This window comes from Neovison vison, chromosome 5 (assembly GCF_020171115.1).
Source record: "Neovison vison isolate M4711 chromosome 5, ASM_NN_V1, whole genome shotgun sequence".
NCBI classification, from domain to species: Eukaryota; Metazoa; Chordata; class Mammalia; order Carnivora; family Mustelidae; genus Neogale; species Neogale vison.
Genome location: NC_058095.1, coordinates 27,156,472 through 27,173,475, shown reverse-complemented (window position 1 = coordinate 27,173,475; position 17,004 = coordinate 27,156,472). Strand labels below are relative to the sequence as shown.

Here is a 17,004-nt window from a genome sequence, read left to right as displayed (position 1 = left end):
CATACAGGCTGATTCATAATCAATAGGGCTGGATCTAGGCAAGGGACTGCACCAGAAGGGTAAAGACTGCCCCCGAGCAGAACTGCTGGCTAGCCCAGGTCCCCTGCTGTTTTCGTCTCCATCTCAAGTCTGCGACTGTGTCACCAAACCAGCATGAGATGAGAAAAATAAGGACATATGCTGACTTCTTCACAATGCTAAATTTATTCTGTTGAAAGGGATGCCTTATATTCTGAGATTACATCCGTCCTTTTTTTAGTCCTAAACATTTCTTTTATGAGACGACCATGAAAGTAGATGATAATTGATATTATTTATGTGCTTCTTTGGCATCTTAGAAATTGATCAATCTGTGTTCGGTTCCCCTTTTCATTTTGGTATGGCACTAATTCGTGAAAACCAAATGTGTGTGTTCATCTCCTCCCTAGAAAAATACAGACTCAATGGTAAATGGTGACCAACCTTTTTGGAACCAACTTCCATTAATTAACATAACCTCCCAGGAGAGGCCTTAACAGAATCTTACTTTTCCTTCTTAATAGTGTTCTCCATAAAAATGTTCTGCAAGGATATCAAATTAGTCATAACAACTACTGTTCAGGGCTTAATGAAACACTTTTCATAACCTCTGACAATTTGACAGGAGTGAATTTAATAATAGCAATAAATACAGATGGGACTACATAAATCAAGGAAGTCCTGATCCAAACCTCTCTCTGTGTGAGATGGTATCTCAGCTTGCTCATCTGAAATGAACCAAGAAATCAATTACAATGACAATCATGGCAATAAGAAAAAAAATCAAAACAAAATTCATGCTCTCAGAAAGAACACCTTTGTTCTTTTTACCCACTGCTTACTTCTCCAAGGCTGGAGCTGACAGACTACAGGAACTGTCACAGAGAAGGCAATGTTAAGAAAGGGGGGTGCGTGACCCCGCTGTGAAGGAGAAAGCAGTATTGCTTCCCCCAGGGTAAGCCCTCTCAGCCATTTACATTAGGTGGCAACACAAGGCAGGCACACAGCATTAGCCCAAAACTTCCTAAGTGGAGAGCAGGCTTAAGACCAGTAGTAGCGGGACACCTTGGTGGCTCAGTCAGTTGAGCATCTGCGTTTGGCCCAGGTCATGATCCCAGGATCCTGGGATCGAGCCCTGCTTTGGGCTTCCTGCTCAGCGGGGAGCTTGCTTCCCGCTCTGCCTGACGTTCCCCCTGCTCGTTCTCTCTCTCTCTGACAAGCAAATAAAATCTTTTTTTAAAATTTGTTTTAAAGATTTTATTTATTTGACAGAGAGAGAGATCACAAGTAGACAGAGAGGTAGGCAGAGAGAGAGGGAGAAGCAGACTCCCTGCTGAGCAGAGAGCCCAATGCGGGGCTTGATCCCAAGACCCCAAGATCATGACCTGAGCCAAAGGCAGAGGCCCAACCCACCAAGCCACCCAGGCGCCCCTAAATAAAATCTTCAAAGAAAAAAATAAAAAAGAAGAGGAAGACCAATGGCAGCAGTATTCTCAGTCCTAGGCAACCTTCCAACCTCGCCTCACCTGTCTTCCTCTAAAGTGGAGGCAGATTCTCCTCCACCCTCTGTTCTTGTCTGAACCTCTTCACCTCCAGCACCTCCCAACACCTCCCATCTAAGGAGGAGTTTGCCCAGGATGGGCTTATGACACACGCCACTACTCCCATCTGCTTCTGGGAAATCGCTGGCCCCAGCCCAGGGTACTTACAGAGCCGTGTCTCTTTGAGGACCTTCATCCTTCATGCACAGCTAAAAGCAAACACAAGGGCAGTGAGTTTGCCTGCTTTTCTGAGGCTGTAGATAAATATTTTGAATGCACCAAAGTGGCTCAAGGGATAGGAAACCCAAATGGCTGTTAATCTCCTACTGAGAAAAATACTCATCCATACAGAGATGGCTAGAAATACAGACACCTCTGCACGGGTACAGGTCTTACATCTTTGGCCATATTCATTATCTCTATTGAACCTACAGAGATGTAATTCTTAAAATGCTTCTAGGAGTCTTAGGTAGTTGAAAAATTTTTTTTTACTCACCTTTTCTTTCTTCCTCCCCTCCCCGCCCCAGAAAAAAAAATTGCTTTGGATTGGCACCAGGTGAATTTCTTCTTGGGATACGTTGTTGTCCCTTGTCCCGAATCACACGCAGTTACCATATGCTTCAAGAAGCCTGCATCTTGCTGCGTAACTGACAAGCCTAGAGGGTACTGGGCTTTTACAGGCTTCCTGCCGCATTTGCCTCCCTTTGGCACTGAAATAACTGGTGGAGCCAAATGCATGGCATTAACCCATGCACACACATTCGTTGCACCAAGCGAACCAGCAAGGTGAACCATGCTACAATTCAAGCTCCAACCCTCAGGTCGCAGGGCCTGTGGCTGCCCTCGGAAGTTGAGCAGCAAGGGCCATTTTTTTTCAAGCAGATCTCTGAACCCACAGCAGATGTTTCTCTGTATATTTACTTATTGTACCGAAGGTACTATAGCAACAATAAAGGAGAATTTAAAGGGAAGAAAAATCAGCCCCCAACTCCCTGCAGTTATTTTCACCCGGGGTTTGTCCCGATGACTTTCCATTCTTTGTTAAAGCTGTACTCAGAGTATTTGTACAAGTTTTACTCCTTTGAGCAGCTTCCATTTTAGACCTTTAGAGGAAACAGAGTGTCCAAGTATGGTTCCCAGTTCCATACTCACTTAGACAGCTGATTCTCTGCCTGTATTTAGATGACTTTTTACCCACATAGCTTAGAATACTTAGATACCTTCATTATTCTTTTTCTTCTAGCAATGAGTCCAAAGCACAGCGTCAGAAAGACCACAATACACGCAGCAATAATGGGTTCTATTGGCATTGTCACGGTTCTATCTGTTGGAAAGGCAAACATAAGGAACAAGAGCTAACATTTATATGAATCTAGTTCACATATTTCTACTATGTCCCCACCATGGTGCCTTATACTTAACATAGAACATCCTCTTAATTAAAGCTTTCAAACAACCCAAGAAGGTAGGTATTGGTCCCTCATTTTATGGGTGACGAACCACTGACCCAAAGTCACAAGCTACTAACTAGCAGAGATAGGCTTTAGATCCATTACTTTGGAGAAGGATAATTTATTGTAATGGGAATAACTCCCCTAAAGAAGGTAATCAGACCATTTTGTGATTTCCTCATCCAAATTCTTGGCCACACAGAAGGTAGAAATAGGCTGATATCAATGGTTTTTCCTGCACTTTAAAAAGCCCCAAAGATATTTAGAGGCATCTCCACGGGGGACAAAGAGGGAAGAAGGACTTAAAAGCAAGAAGAGAAAAATTGAGGGGTGTTCGGCTGGCTCAGTCGGTAGAGCGTGCAACTCCCGATCTCAGGGTTGTGAACTCGAGACCCACGTTGGGTATGGAGACTTTAAAAAATAAGATATTTTTTTCTTTTTTAAAGACTTCATTTATTTTTCTGACACAGAGAGAGGCAGCAAGAGAAGGGACAAACTGGAGGAGTGAGAGAGGGAGAAGCAGGCTTCCTGCCAAGAAGGGAGCCCGACACGGGACTCGATCCCAAGATCCCGGGATCTTCCCTGAGTCGAAGGCACACGCTTAAACACTGAGCACTTTTAGGTGCCCCTAAAAGTAAAATCTTTTTTTTAAAAAAAAGGAAGAGAAAAGTGAAAGAGCCTGCTGGACTGAGGAGAGAGAGGCCTGTGGGCCCGAGAAGAAGCGTTGTGGTAATACCCCAAGCAGGGGACAAAACGCTATGTAAGGGGGCTGTGTGGTGCCCCGAGGGAAGTAGGACTCTAAGCTCCAGCCTTCCCAAATTTGGCAAAGATGTTCATACCTTTCTAAACGACATGGAAAAACAGAGTCTACTTCTAACTTGGGATAGAAAGAGATCGGCAGCAATCATGTCAGCTAGAAATGAAAACCCATCCCCTCGTTTTCTGAACACCAGGGAAACCTAGAGCTATTTTGTTCATCAGGCACTGTGGGTGCAGTTCCCAAAAGCCTATGAAAATATTTGAGACCTGGAAAAAAATTGACTCCAGGGCGCCTGGGTGGCTCAGTGGCTTAAGCATCCAACTCTTACTTTCGGCTCAGATCTTGATCTCACTGTCATGGGATCAAGCCCCATATCGGACTCCTGGCTCAGGGCAGAGTCAGCTTCAGATTCTTTCTCCCACCCCCTCTTCCCCTCACGGCTCGCACTCTCTCTTTCAAATAAATAAATAAAATCTTAAAATATATATGTATATAGCTTCTAAAATATGAAAATAAAGTGGCAAAATTACCCAAAATTAATAAATGTTTAAACATCTATAAAATGTAACTTTGTGTCAACAGAATAGAGAGCCCAGAAATAGACCCTCAACTCTATGGTCAACTAATCTTCGACAAAGCAGGAAAGAATGTCCAATGGAAAAAAGACAGCCTCTTCAATAAATGGTGTTGGGAAAATTGGACAGCCACGTGCAGAAAAATGAAATTGGACCATTTCCTTACACCACACACAAAAATAGATTTAAAATGGATTAAGGACCTCAATGTGAGAAAGGCATCCATCAAAATCCTTGAGGAGAACACAGGCAGCAACCTCTACGACCTCAGCCGCAGCAACATCTTCCTAGGAACATCGCCAAAGGCAAGGGAAGCAAAGGCAAAAATGAACTTTTGGGATTTCATCAAAATCAAAAGCTTTTGCACAGCAAAGGAAACAGTTAACAAAACCAAAAGACAACTGACAGAATGGGAGAAGATATTTGCAAACGACATATCAGATAAAGGACTAGTGTCCAAAATCTATAAAGAACTTAACAAACTCAACACCCAAAGAACAAATAATCCAATCAAGAAATGGGCAGAGGACATGAACAGACGTTTCTGCAAAGAAGACATCCAGATGGCCAACAGACACATGAAAAAGTGCTCCATATCACTCGGCATCAGGGAAATACAAATCAAAACCACAATGAGATATCACCTCACACCAGTCAGAATGGCTAAAATCAACAAGTCAGGAAATGACAGATGCTGGCGAGGATGCGGAGAAAGGGGAACCCTCCTACACTCTCGGTGGGAATGCAAGCTGGTGCAACCACTCTGGAAAACAGCATGGAGGTTCCTCAAAATGTTGAAAATAGAACTGCCCTATGACCCAGCAATTGCACTACTGGGAATTTACCCTAAAGATACAAACGTAGTGATCCAAAGGGGCACGTGCACCCGAATGTTTATAGCAGCAATGTCCACAATAGCCAAACTATGGAAAGAACCTAGATGTCCATCAACAGATGAATGGATAAAGAAGATGTGGTATATATACACAATGGAATACTATGCAACCATCAAAAGAAACAAAATCTTGCCATTTGCGACAACATGGATGGAACTAGAGCGTATCATGCTTAGCAAAATAAGTCAAGTGGAGAAAGACAACTATCATATGATCTCCCTGATATGAGGAAGTGGTGATGCAACATGGGGGCTTAAGTGGGTAGGAGAAGAATCCATGAAACAAGATGGGATAGGGAGGGAGACAAACCATAAGTGACTCTTAATCTCACGAAACAAACTGTGGGTTGCTGGGGGGAGGGGGTTGGGAGAAGGGGGGTAGGGTTATGGACATTGGGGAGGGTATGTGCTTTTGGGTAAATTGGAAGGGGTGATGAACCATGAGAGACTATGGACTCTGAAAAACAATCTGAGGGGTTTGAAATGGCGGGGGGGTGGGAGGTTGGGGTGCCAGGTGGTGGGTATTATAGAGGGCACAGCTTGCATGGAGCACTGGGTGTGGTGAAAAAATAATGAATACTGTTTTTCTGAAAATAAATAAATTGGAAAAAAAATAAAATTAAATTAAAAAAAAAAAGTAACTTTGTGTCAACTATAACCCAACTGTTTAATAATAATAATAATTAAGCCTTAAGAACCAAGTTAATATCCCATTTATAATAAGACTAAAAATGTTTGCAAGTTACAAACAAACTTTCAAAAATTTTACAGCAAAAAAGTATACTTAATGTGCTTCATTTTAATATATTTGCTCTGATATGGGATGAAACTTTCAAGAGTGCTTAATTCGGATCAACAAAGATATTTAAATGACCCAGTCTAAGCCCCTGGATTCACCCTAGGAGGGGGAAGGGTTCCAATCTTGGCCAAGATATTATTTTAGGAATTTATAGGAAATTAAAAGTGTGTTATTTATCATACAATTGAGTTTGTCGATTGAGTGTAGTCAAAACATTTTTACTGAACAACTACTGTGCAGTAGGTTATGCTCAGCCTGCAAAAGATAGGCCAGATATGGAAGGCTCCTGCCTTCAAGGAGCTCACATTCTAGTTGCCAACAAACAAAAACAACAGATAGTAAACAAACAAATAAACAAACAAAACTACATTAAACAAACAAAAACTACAGATTGAGATCAGTGTTATAAAGGACACGGGTTCACATGATAGTACACAAGGGGCAAAAGATGGGAAGGAGGGGAAGAGAAGAGTTTAAATAAACCTCACTTCAAAGCCCAAGTCCTCAATATTAGAAAATAGGGTTTATCCCCCCCATAACTGTAGGACACAATAACCACTTACCTTTTACTTGCTTTCCTCTTTATTATGTATCCAGTTCCTGCTCAGGGTAATTTGGGGGAGTACGTAGATTAAGCATCCTTTCCTCTCACTCTCTTTTAGCTGTTACTAAAAATTTTTCTCATGAGGGTGTGAGTTGCACCAACACTCTGGAGAAATTCTCCTCCGTGGGCCTTCTTGTTAGCTCGCCCTGAGAGACACCAAATGGCCCTCACCTTCTTAGGGACCCCTTCCACTTTCAGTGCCAAGGAACAATTGGGAAAGGAAATCAAAAATCATCCACAGACCTGAAAATTTTTACCAAGCTGAATAAAATGAAGACACTCCTGGCAGCTTTCACTCCATAAACAAGCTGAAAACTGCCTGACCCACTGGCTCACTTCAGATTCCAAGTGAACTTGGAACTTACACTTTGGCAAGTGTAAGTCTAAGGCCGCTGCATTCACCCTCAGAAGGGGAGGGGCTCCAGTCCTGGCTAAGATAGTATTTTAGGAATTTATTGGAAATCAGAAGCGTACTGCAGCTCTCCTGCTGTCCTCTCCAGCTCTCCTGCTTCATATTTATTAGGGCAAGATAATCCCAACATACAGGCTACGCTCTTGTGCCCAAGATCCATGCTTTCACTCCAGCTTCCACGGCCTCATTTAGAAACCACCCTACTGAACGACAAAGCCTGCCCAGGCTCACCACAAGCGTATTTAGCCTGAGCCCCAGCAGCAGAGCACTTAATGCTTTGAAGATAGCCCACAGTCAAGGAAATAATAGAGCGGGAAGAAATCAGAAAAACAAGTTGGTTTGGAAGAGCTCCATCCAAAACCCCACCCATCCAAGAGCCAAGTTGCCAAGCTAGCACCCTGCTTGCCACATGAGTCATATGTTTTTGTTGTTGTAGTTGTTGTGGGTTTTGGGGTTTTTTTTTTTTTTTAATGTCACAGAGAACTTGTGATTCCTTCTTAACCAAGAGAGATGATATAATTCCCTAATCTCCGTGCATAATTTTCACAATTGGTTAGAATGCCGTGGCTGGAGGTGCCCGCCAGCCGTGCTTTGGAGGGGAGGTGAATAGGCAGGCTTCAATAAGGGACCTCCTCCTCCACTTCTAGATCCCATGAGTACTTGGGTTATTTGTGGGTTTGGTTTTGAAAGCAAGCAGCCCCTGGGCATACTGTCACCGCTCTGCAGGACAAATTACTGGACAGGCCAGTAATCACAGTCATGGGCATTCGACTGGGTCGATGTTCCCGACCTCCCCTTGAGAGGGAGGAAATAAGCCTGGTGCTCACATCGTCCAACACTTCTGGCAGGGGTTCAATTGGCTTCCCAGGAACTAGCAAGAAAAGCAATGTGTGGGCACGGGGAAGCAAATGACAAAGTGAAAAATGTTCTAACAAGAAATAAGTACCTCAGCTTGTTTGGCTGCTCTTAGCATATTGGCCTCAGACCAGGAAATGTGTGTGTGAGCATTTCCAGCATCTGCGACTCCAGGTATCTTGTCTTTCTCTTTTTCTTTTTCTTTTTTTTCAGAAAAATTAAATTTTATTTCAACGATGCACATTGTCCAATTAGAAGGAGAAGGGAGTCATTACATGTAACCAGAAAATTAACTTGGCTTGCCCGAGTTTGCAGATCACGTAAACTGGTATGTTTCTCAACTTCATAATTACAGTGTTAACATGAAAGCAAACTTTAAAGATTTTTTTTACTGTGTTTTTGTCTGTATATTCAGCAACTAAAATTGACAATTAAGGGTCTTAATAAATGGTTGTTTCAAATCAAGAGAGATGTTATCTAAGAAAACTTAACTGTGCTAACCAAACTTTCGGAATTTGTATCAAAAAGGAAGTTATTTTTGAACTTAGATCATAGCAGCAAGGAATGAGTGACAAGTTTGATGGCTGCCAGTTTTCAGCTTAGACTGTGGCTCTCTTTACCCTGCTACCAAGATGGTCGTTCCCATTCTAGTTATCACAACTGTGTTCTTGACAATTTCTTTTTCTGCTGCTCACCCCAAGGTAAGTTTTTGTTTTGTTTTGTTTTGTTTTTTTTAGATTTTATTTCTTTATTTGACAGGGAGAGAGAGAGATCACAAGTAGGCAAAGAGGCAGGCAGAGAGAGGAGGAAGCAGGCTCCCTGCTGAGCAGGGAGCCCAAAGCAGGGCTCGATCCCAGGACCCTGAGATCACGACCTGAGCCAAAGGCAGAGGCTTAACCCACTGAGCCATCCAGGCTCCCCTCGAGGTCAATTTTTGCCCCAATCACCTATGTTAAGGAGAGGTGTGGGAACGCTGGTCTGCGTTCCATTCGCTCTCTGACCTGGTTTCTTTCTACTGTCTTCCTCGTTTTCTCGGCTCAGGTCCCCTTTCTCTTTTTGTATGAAATTCTTGGAGTTGGAGGATACTCAGTGCTTATGAGGAGGGAAGAACACTTGGAACTTCATTTGTTCCCTGTTATTTATTTCAGGGGTGAAAAATCTGGGTAGGTGAGGCATGAAGCCAAGAGAAAGACCTTTTTACACCATCTTCCCCCTCCCTCACTGCTGCTTAGCCTATAGATCACAATTTCAAAGTCAGGAGTGATTTTAAAGATTCATTTCCTTATCTATCATTCTTTCTCTTTGTGTTTCTGACTTCTTTTTTAGTTTATCATTAGGCTATAAACTCCAAAGTCCAGTTCCTACGAACCTTATTGCCTAAGAGAATTCAGGAAAGGTACTCCTCCCTAAAAGCCAACCAGAATTGTCTTCCACCACTTGGTTCTAAAAAAGACCTTTGTCCAAAAAGCGGTGCTGTATATGGAATGGGTATCCTAAATGGAAGAACTGGAGTCCTTAGTGGAAATTCCTTGGATAGGGATGACTCTCCAAAGAAAATCATGGCTACTAATCATAATTGTCATCATGATCTGTTGCCACAAAAATATTTGTGAAAACCTATTCTGACTTTTTGCCTACTCTACTTGAAAAGAGAGTTACCTTTAACAATGAGGTGGAAGTCCTTGGTCTCCATTCGCACAGATGAATTTGCAACACAGCTGTAGGTTCCATTGTCAGATTTCTTGACTTTGGTGATTGACAGTTGGAGAGACTCACTTGTCTGATGGACTTGGTAATTTTTCTCTAAAATCAGGATGTTACTGTTTTTGTACCACATCATTTTAGCCTGGGGGTTGGATTTCACGCTGCAAACCAGCCTCACATCATTGCCTTCCTCCGCTGTTTGGAAGTCATCTCCACTTAGAATAGGAGGAACTGCAAGACTCAAGCAGGTGGGTTGAATTAACAGACAAGCAGTAGTTGACTGTCAACGTTCAAGATCTTCCTTCAGTCTCTCTCATGTAGTCATTCATTCATTTGACAAAAATTTATTGAGTACCTACTTTGTGCCAAGCACTGGACTAGGAACCAGGGATACACTGGTAAATGATACATATCCAGTTCCAAACCTCATAGAACTTCTATGTAGTAGAGAAGATGAACCATGGAAAAACGTCTATAATAATGAATCTGGGGCGCCTGGATCAGCCATTTAACTGACCGACTCTTGGTTTCGGCTCAGGTCATGATTTCATGGGTCATAGGATCAAACCCTGTATCTGGCTCTGTGCTCAAGAAGGAGTCAGCTTGAAGATTCTCTCCCTCTGCCCCTCCCCCCACTTGCACACACAAACTTTCTCTCTCTCTCAAATAAATAAATCTTTTTAAAAAAATAATGAGGGGTGCCTGGGTGGCTCAGTCAGTTAAGTGTCTGCCTTCCACTCAGTTTATGATCCCAGGGTCCTGGGTTCAAGCCCCGCATCTGGCTCCCTGCTTGGCAGGCAATCTCTATCTCCTTCTCTCTCTGCCTCTCCCCCTGCTTATGCTCTCTCTCTCTCTTAAATAAATTAATAAAATCTTTTAAAATAATTAATTATAAGTCTTTGCTCTCTGACCTTGAGAAAGTTACTGAACTGCTAAGTACCTGCTCAATTTCCTCATCTAAAAAGTGGGCTAACACCTCTATCTGCTGTAAAGATTCAATGAGGTAATGCCTGTAAAAAATTTACCACAGTGCTGGTCATATTATTGTGGTGCTGGTGTTGGTGGCCGCGGCAGCCACGGTGGTTTTGAGGTTTCCTTACCTCCTCTATTTTTGCATTTTATCTACCAAATTTGCCCTGGCCACATTTAACCAGTGCATACTTGCATTTCCTCGGTGATCCTCTAAAAATAATGTCCTCCTCCCGGAAGGTGCTCCAATCATGGCAACTTTGACATCTATGGAAGTTGTGACCTTCTGAGTCTCTCTCATCCCTCTGTGTGAGCAAGTCCTTACTCCCTCCATGATAAGGGCAGGCACAGAGACAGAGATTTTGAACACGTTTCTCTTTGCCAAATAATTCCAGCCCTCTTCCCCACCGGGGCATTCCAACATCTAGGAGGAGAAATGGTTGTGCTGACTCTTTTTCTCCTCTCTGCCCGTTGCATTTTCTGGTTGAGGTGCGGAAGAGCAGTAAAGTGCTTAAAAAAATGGGCAGTAGGAAAGAGAGGTGGAGAAGAGGAGAAAAGGAGCTTGGATACACACTGAATAATTAGACCCTGAGTAGGCTGTGCTATTAATAACGCTTTCAGAAGAACGACATTTTGTTGCTCTTTGGAATGAGCTTGAAATTCTGTATCCATATCCAACAGCATGTTAGATGGTATTCAGAGATGTAGGAAGCTGCTGAAATAGATAACAGAATTACCAAATGTACTATAGGGCCTGTGGACGTGTCCTATTAGTTGTTCCTTTTTATTTAACTATTTACAGAGTTAATTTGGAAGACTGTCAGCAATACGTGGGTATTCCCTTTTATAAAATTAGCACATTTCTGATAAAGTTAAGATCCTCTTTGACTCCATCTTGTTCACGTCCTGGCTCCCCAAAGAGGCCCACTGCTGTAAGTTTCATGTAAATCTCTACAGCTGTTGTTTTTAAAAACAAACAAACAAACAAGGTTTTTTATACATATACTGTACCGATAGGAAATACAACATATTGTTTTAGGAGGCTTATATAAAAGACTCTATTCATTCGATAGCTTGCATGTTTTTGAGATATATATACGATGAACCACAGATATAGGACTCTTTGATCATTTTACTTGATGGGGATTCTTTTCTTTCTTTTTTCCCTTCTCCTTCTTCCTTTTTTTTTTTAATTTTTATTTTTTTAGAAAGAGAGAGAGTGGGAATGTAGAGGATAGAATCTTAAGCAGGCTCCACACCCAGCAAAGAGCCCCACATGGGGTTCCATGCAGGGCTCATTGCGGGGGCTCAATCTCACAGCCCTGAGATCATGACCTGAGCCAAAATCAAGACTCAGTCACTTAACCAACCGAGCCACCCATACGCCCCTAGCCAAACCAATTTTCAAAAGGCAAATAACCCAATAGAGAAATGGGTAAAGGACATGAGCAGGCATTTCACACAAAAGAAACATGAACAGCCAATACACTTATGAAAGGGTGGACACCCTCATTCTTAATTAAGAAAATGAAACTAAAATTCCAAATCAGGCTGGCAAATTCTTGGAGTTGGAGGATACTCAGTGCTCATGAGGGCATGGGGAGACGAGCACCCTCACACACTGTTGTGGGAGCATAAATAGGGCAATGAGGCAACACCAAGCTCATGTGAAAATGCACACACAACTCTTCAGTCCCAGGTTTCAAGTACCACTTAACACAGTGCAGACAACAGCGATTGGCTAGCGGTCTCTTCCCTCTCACTCACAAGTGACATTCAGCACCACTGAAACGGACACTGACTGGTCCCTCTGTAGCTTGCAGGTAAAGGTGACTCCGTTGTCGTTTTCACTAATGGAAGAAACACAGACCGTACTGGAGTTGATTTTGTTTCCAGATTTCAAATCCACTGTCCCCTCTTCTCGGTACCAGAGAAGTTCTTCCTCTCTGGTGTGGTTATGAACAGCACATTTCAGAGATTCTTGGGAGCCAGGCTCAGTGTCCAGGATATAGTTCTCAGTGCTATTATTCACAGTTAAAACAGAAGCTGGGAGGGCAGGAAGAAAGTATTAACCTAAAGTGAATGATCAAAACGATGTAAATGGGGGATTGGTTAAACAAATCATGTTACACCCGTACAATGAGATATTTTGTGATAATTAAAAATAGTCCTATTGATCTATGGTTTTACGAGGGGGAAAGCTCTGTAATGTATTACTAACTAAAAGAAGTTATGTTAAAAGTAAATGTTAAAATGATGGTTACCAGATTTTGCTCCACATTGGAATCACCTGGGGATCTTTACAAACACATGGTTGGCTCCCACCCCCAGACATTCTGATTAACTGATATGAGAGCAATCTGGGTATTGCATTTGCAAAATGCCTTCAGGCAATTCTAATGCGCAGTGAAGTTTGAGAACTACTATGCACAGAATTACCCCATTTACACACACACATGCATGGATGTACACACACATGCATTTAAGAGGAAAAGTCTTGGAAAAAAATTCAGTGTGTACACTGAACAGGATTGGTAAAAATAGAGAAAAAAGTAGAGAAGTGCTTTCTAGACATTAATTGTTTACTTTAAGGGGTTGAAAGTGGCGAAGGAAGGGTGTGAGAGTGAGGAAATACAAATGAAAAAGATTGATAGTAACATTGAAAAATACTTAGGACACCACATTAGGTGAATAGGCAGAATGTAAATTACATCTCTAGTAATTACTATGAGTGTATAAAAATTGAATATGCAACTGAATACGGGCAAAAGCTGATTTGAAAATGTTTCCGATTAGGTAATGGGATTGTGGAAAATTTAGTCTTGCATTTCTGATGTTTGAATGCTATTTTGGCAGTGTAGTAAAATAATTGATGTTTAAACAGCTGTGGTCTGTAGCACAATCGAGTTGTTGTGCGAAGGATTATCAGGATATATAGCAGCTGGTTTCCATCTCTGATTTTCAGAAATCCGTTCACTGTAACATACTGGAATTTCAATTCTTACTTCCCTAGTTCAAAAGCAAGTAACAAAAGGTAAAATTGACTTTAACTGCACACACTTGCCCCTGACATGACATTTGTTAATATAGTCTGTAATCATATGAATTTTTCCTTTAAAATGCATAAACTACTGGTGAAAATGATGTGATTGCTGCCCAGTATTTTTTAAAAATCTGGAAGAATACATATAAAAATGTTGTTGAGTGGTTATCTCTGGATGATGGGATTTAGTTTTCTTTCTTCTTTTTTCTTTAAAGATTTTATTTATTTATTTGACAGAGACAGAGTGAGAGAGAGAACACAAGCAACAGGTGTGGAAGAGGGAGAAGCAGGCTTCTGCTGAGCAGGGAGGCCACCAGGGGGCTTGATCCCAGGATCATGACCCAAGCTGAAGGCAGACACGTAATGACTGAACCACCCAGGGGCCCCTATTCTTTTTTTTTTTTTTAATTAAAAATTTTAGGGGCGCCTGGGTGGCTCAGTGGGTTAAGGCCTCTGCCTTCGGCTCAGGTCATGGTCTCGGGGTCCTGGGATTGAGCCCTGCATCCGGCTCTCTGCTCAGCTGGGAGCCTGCTTCCTCCTCTCTCTCTGCCTGCTTCTCTGCCTACTTGTGATCTCCGTCTATCAAATAAATAAATAAAATCTTTAAAAAAATTTTTTATTTATTTGATGGGGCGCCTGGGTGGCTCAGTGGGTTAAGGCCTCTGCCTTCGGCTTGGGTCATGATCCCAGGGTCCTGGGAACGAGCCCCACATAGGGCTCTCTGCTCAGCAGGGAGCCTGCTTCCCTTTCTCTCTCTGCCTGCCTCTCTGGCTACTTGTGACCTCTATCTGTCAAATAAATAAATAAATAAATCTTTTAAAAAATTTATTTATTAGAGAGAGACAGACAGACAGAGCAGTAGACAGAGAGAGAGACAGAGAGAACACACACACATGTGGAATAAAATAAAAAACATGCACATGACAGAAAGAGACAGAATCCCAAGCAGACTCCCCGCTGAACTTGAGCCTGAGCCTGACACAGGCTGATCCCATGGAATCAAGAGTCAGACGCTCAACTGAATGAGCCACGCAGGTATGCCTTCTTTATCCTTTTATATATTTCCTAATTTTTTCTACAAAGACTGTGTATTACTTTTAAAATTGGTGTTTGGCGGGGGAGGGGATCTACTTCCAGGTTGGGGTAGAGAACAAATGCAGAAAAGATTTTCTTGTGAGTGGTTATGCTTAAATAAACAGCAGAGTGTATTTTGGATGTCATTAGTAATGAAATGCATTAAAACGGAGAAAAATAACAGCTGTGGCTCTGGAGAGAATAGAATATTTACTCTGTCTTATAATATCAAGAACCATAAAAATGTTTTTCCATTTAATGTCTTATCATGTGGTCTGACTCCTCTACTCTGAGCCATACTGGCTGTGTATTTGGTGATTTGGATTTTCCCAGTACCCGCTGATCAGGTTTTAATTGGCAGTATTTATTTACAAAGAGACCAAAGGAATATTAACTTACTTGTAACCTCACATGGCAGAAACAAAATCACTAAGAGAAGAAATCTGCATGTTCTCATGAGGCCACTGACGTTCCACACCATCTTTAACAAATTTATGTCTGATCTGCTGGGGGAGAAAGAGTGTAGTTTGTTCTGTACTTTGGTCTATACTGACTTTATGAACCTTCCTCTTGTCTATTATGCATTTAAAATAAAATCCCAGATGAGTCATCCCAGCTGTACTCTTTCTAGTTTTTAATTAAACAATCCTGTTCTGATTACTGAGTTCAAAGTACTTTTGGTATTAGGGATTTTTTTTTTTAAGGCAAGAAAAGAAAACCACAAGGAAATACTATAGGGCAGCCTGGCAAAGGCAGAACCAGTCTTCCTTGGAGAAATTGATAGGATGTCATTTTAACAGAAAGAGAGAAGAAACTTTATTCATTCACAGACAGTCTATACTGAGCTACAGTAATTCTGATTTTGAAAGCCTCTTTTGGACCAGTGTTGTAAAAGTTGCTCTCTGCTACAGAGAGTTTTTGAGACTGCCCCAAATCCCATAGACTCAGATGGTTCATACCTTAGAAAAGACTCAGCTGCCACATGGTCTGTAGTCTGAATCACATCAATCTCTCTGCTTTCCCCCATCCCACTACCATCATCCCCCTTGGAATACACGTTCCATTTAACCCAGTATAGACTAAAAATAATAGATAATAAAGTCCTCCATTTTTTTTTCTTTCTATGCTTTTGCTGCCACTAGCCCCCTCTCCCTAGATACTTTCCACTTCATCTGGGAAAAACATGGATGTATGACTTCCTTTCAAGACTACCACTATGAATATGGTAGAAACACATGTTGAGTGGTTTCTATGCAACAGGCACTGTGCTGAACAGCCTACAGACATTATTTCAATTTCAGTGAAGTCCCTAACAGCCCTCTTGAGATCACTGCTAAAGGTTTGGAGAGACTATGTAATTCGCTCAAGATCCTGAACACAGGAAATGTCCGGGCTAGGATTTGAACCCTGGACTTCCAAGGCCAGGGCTCTTAAGTATTCTACTGGGTAGACCGATATTCTCCTCCTTTAAGAAGCTGCCATTAATCCCTTCTGAGCCATGGCCTCTCCATAAACACAGCAACCTGAAGTTTTGTCCCCCTAATACAAATATTAACCTTCAAGAGATGGAATGTAATTCAAATATTAACCTGCCTAGGATTTCTGTAGGCAGGCTCTGCTCCTACCCATCCCAGGCCTGTCCTGACAGGAGCAAGCTTCATTCTTGTCAGACTCACCTCTTCTGACCGGCAACGCTATGTCAATATTTCAATAAGATACCATCAGTAATAACATCAATACTTTTGGGATGCCTGGGTGGTGCAGTTGGTTAAGCATCTGCCTTCAGCTCAAGTCATGATCTCAGGGTCCTGGGATCGAGTCCCGCATCAGGCTCCCTGCTCGGGGGGGAGCCTGCTTCTCCCTCTCCTCCCTGCTTATGCTCTCTCTTGCTATCTCTGTCTCTATCTCTTTCTTTCAAATAAATAAAATATTTTTTTAAAAAAATCAATTCTTTTGTAACTTTAAAACCTTGCCAAAAAAGATTTTTATCATAGTACTGTAATGTGATGATTTCAGAATTTGGTCATTAATAGCCTTTTCCCAAGCACTGTCCACTGTAGGTGCCTAATAAGATCTGAGAGTGTGGGCTCATTAGCAGACCATACCCGACCTATTAATTAAGGAGGAGGATTAATTTCTCCCCTTCTCTTCCACCATACCAGACAACATCCTTTCAAGATGAATTTCCCTTTCTTGTTTTTAATTTTCACAACTTTCTATACAAGACAAAGATTTACTGCTTACCTGCTGAGCTCTGAAAAGCTGACTTCCTTGACCAACTGTTCCTTCATCTGGAACCCTGAA

The 17,004-nt window shown here is 41.9% G+C and overlaps 1 protein-coding gene across 2 annotated transcripts; it reads right to left on the bottom strand.

Moving 5' to 3' along the window:
* Window positions 1–629: 629 nt before the first annotated feature.
* On the bottom strand, window positions 630–17,004 carry TMIGD1 (transmembrane and immunoglobulin domain containing 1). 2 transcript variants are annotated; one of them, XM_044250469.1, is made up of 7 exons: window positions 16,945–17,004; window positions 15,100–15,203; window positions 12,351–12,629; window positions 9,570–9,845; window positions 2,780–2,883; window positions 1,728–1,768; window positions 630–746 (listed from the first exon to the last, which is right to left on the bottom strand). In XM_044250469.1, exons 1-7 carry the CDS (start codon window positions 16,989–16,991, stop codon window positions 743–745), a joined length of 855 nt encoding a protein of 284 aa, XP_044106404.1. In that variant the 5' UTR covers window positions 16,992–17,004; the 3' UTR covers window positions 630–742. The 2 variants fall into 2 exon arrangements, 1 of the variants encoding a protein (XP_044106404.1); XR_006384737.1 differs by lacking the exons at window positions 630–746; window positions 1,728–1,768; window positions 9,570–9,845; ... (1 more) ...; window positions 15,100–15,203; window positions 16,945–17,004 and adding an exon at window positions 6,603–7,133 and having other exon boundaries at window positions 2,801–2,883.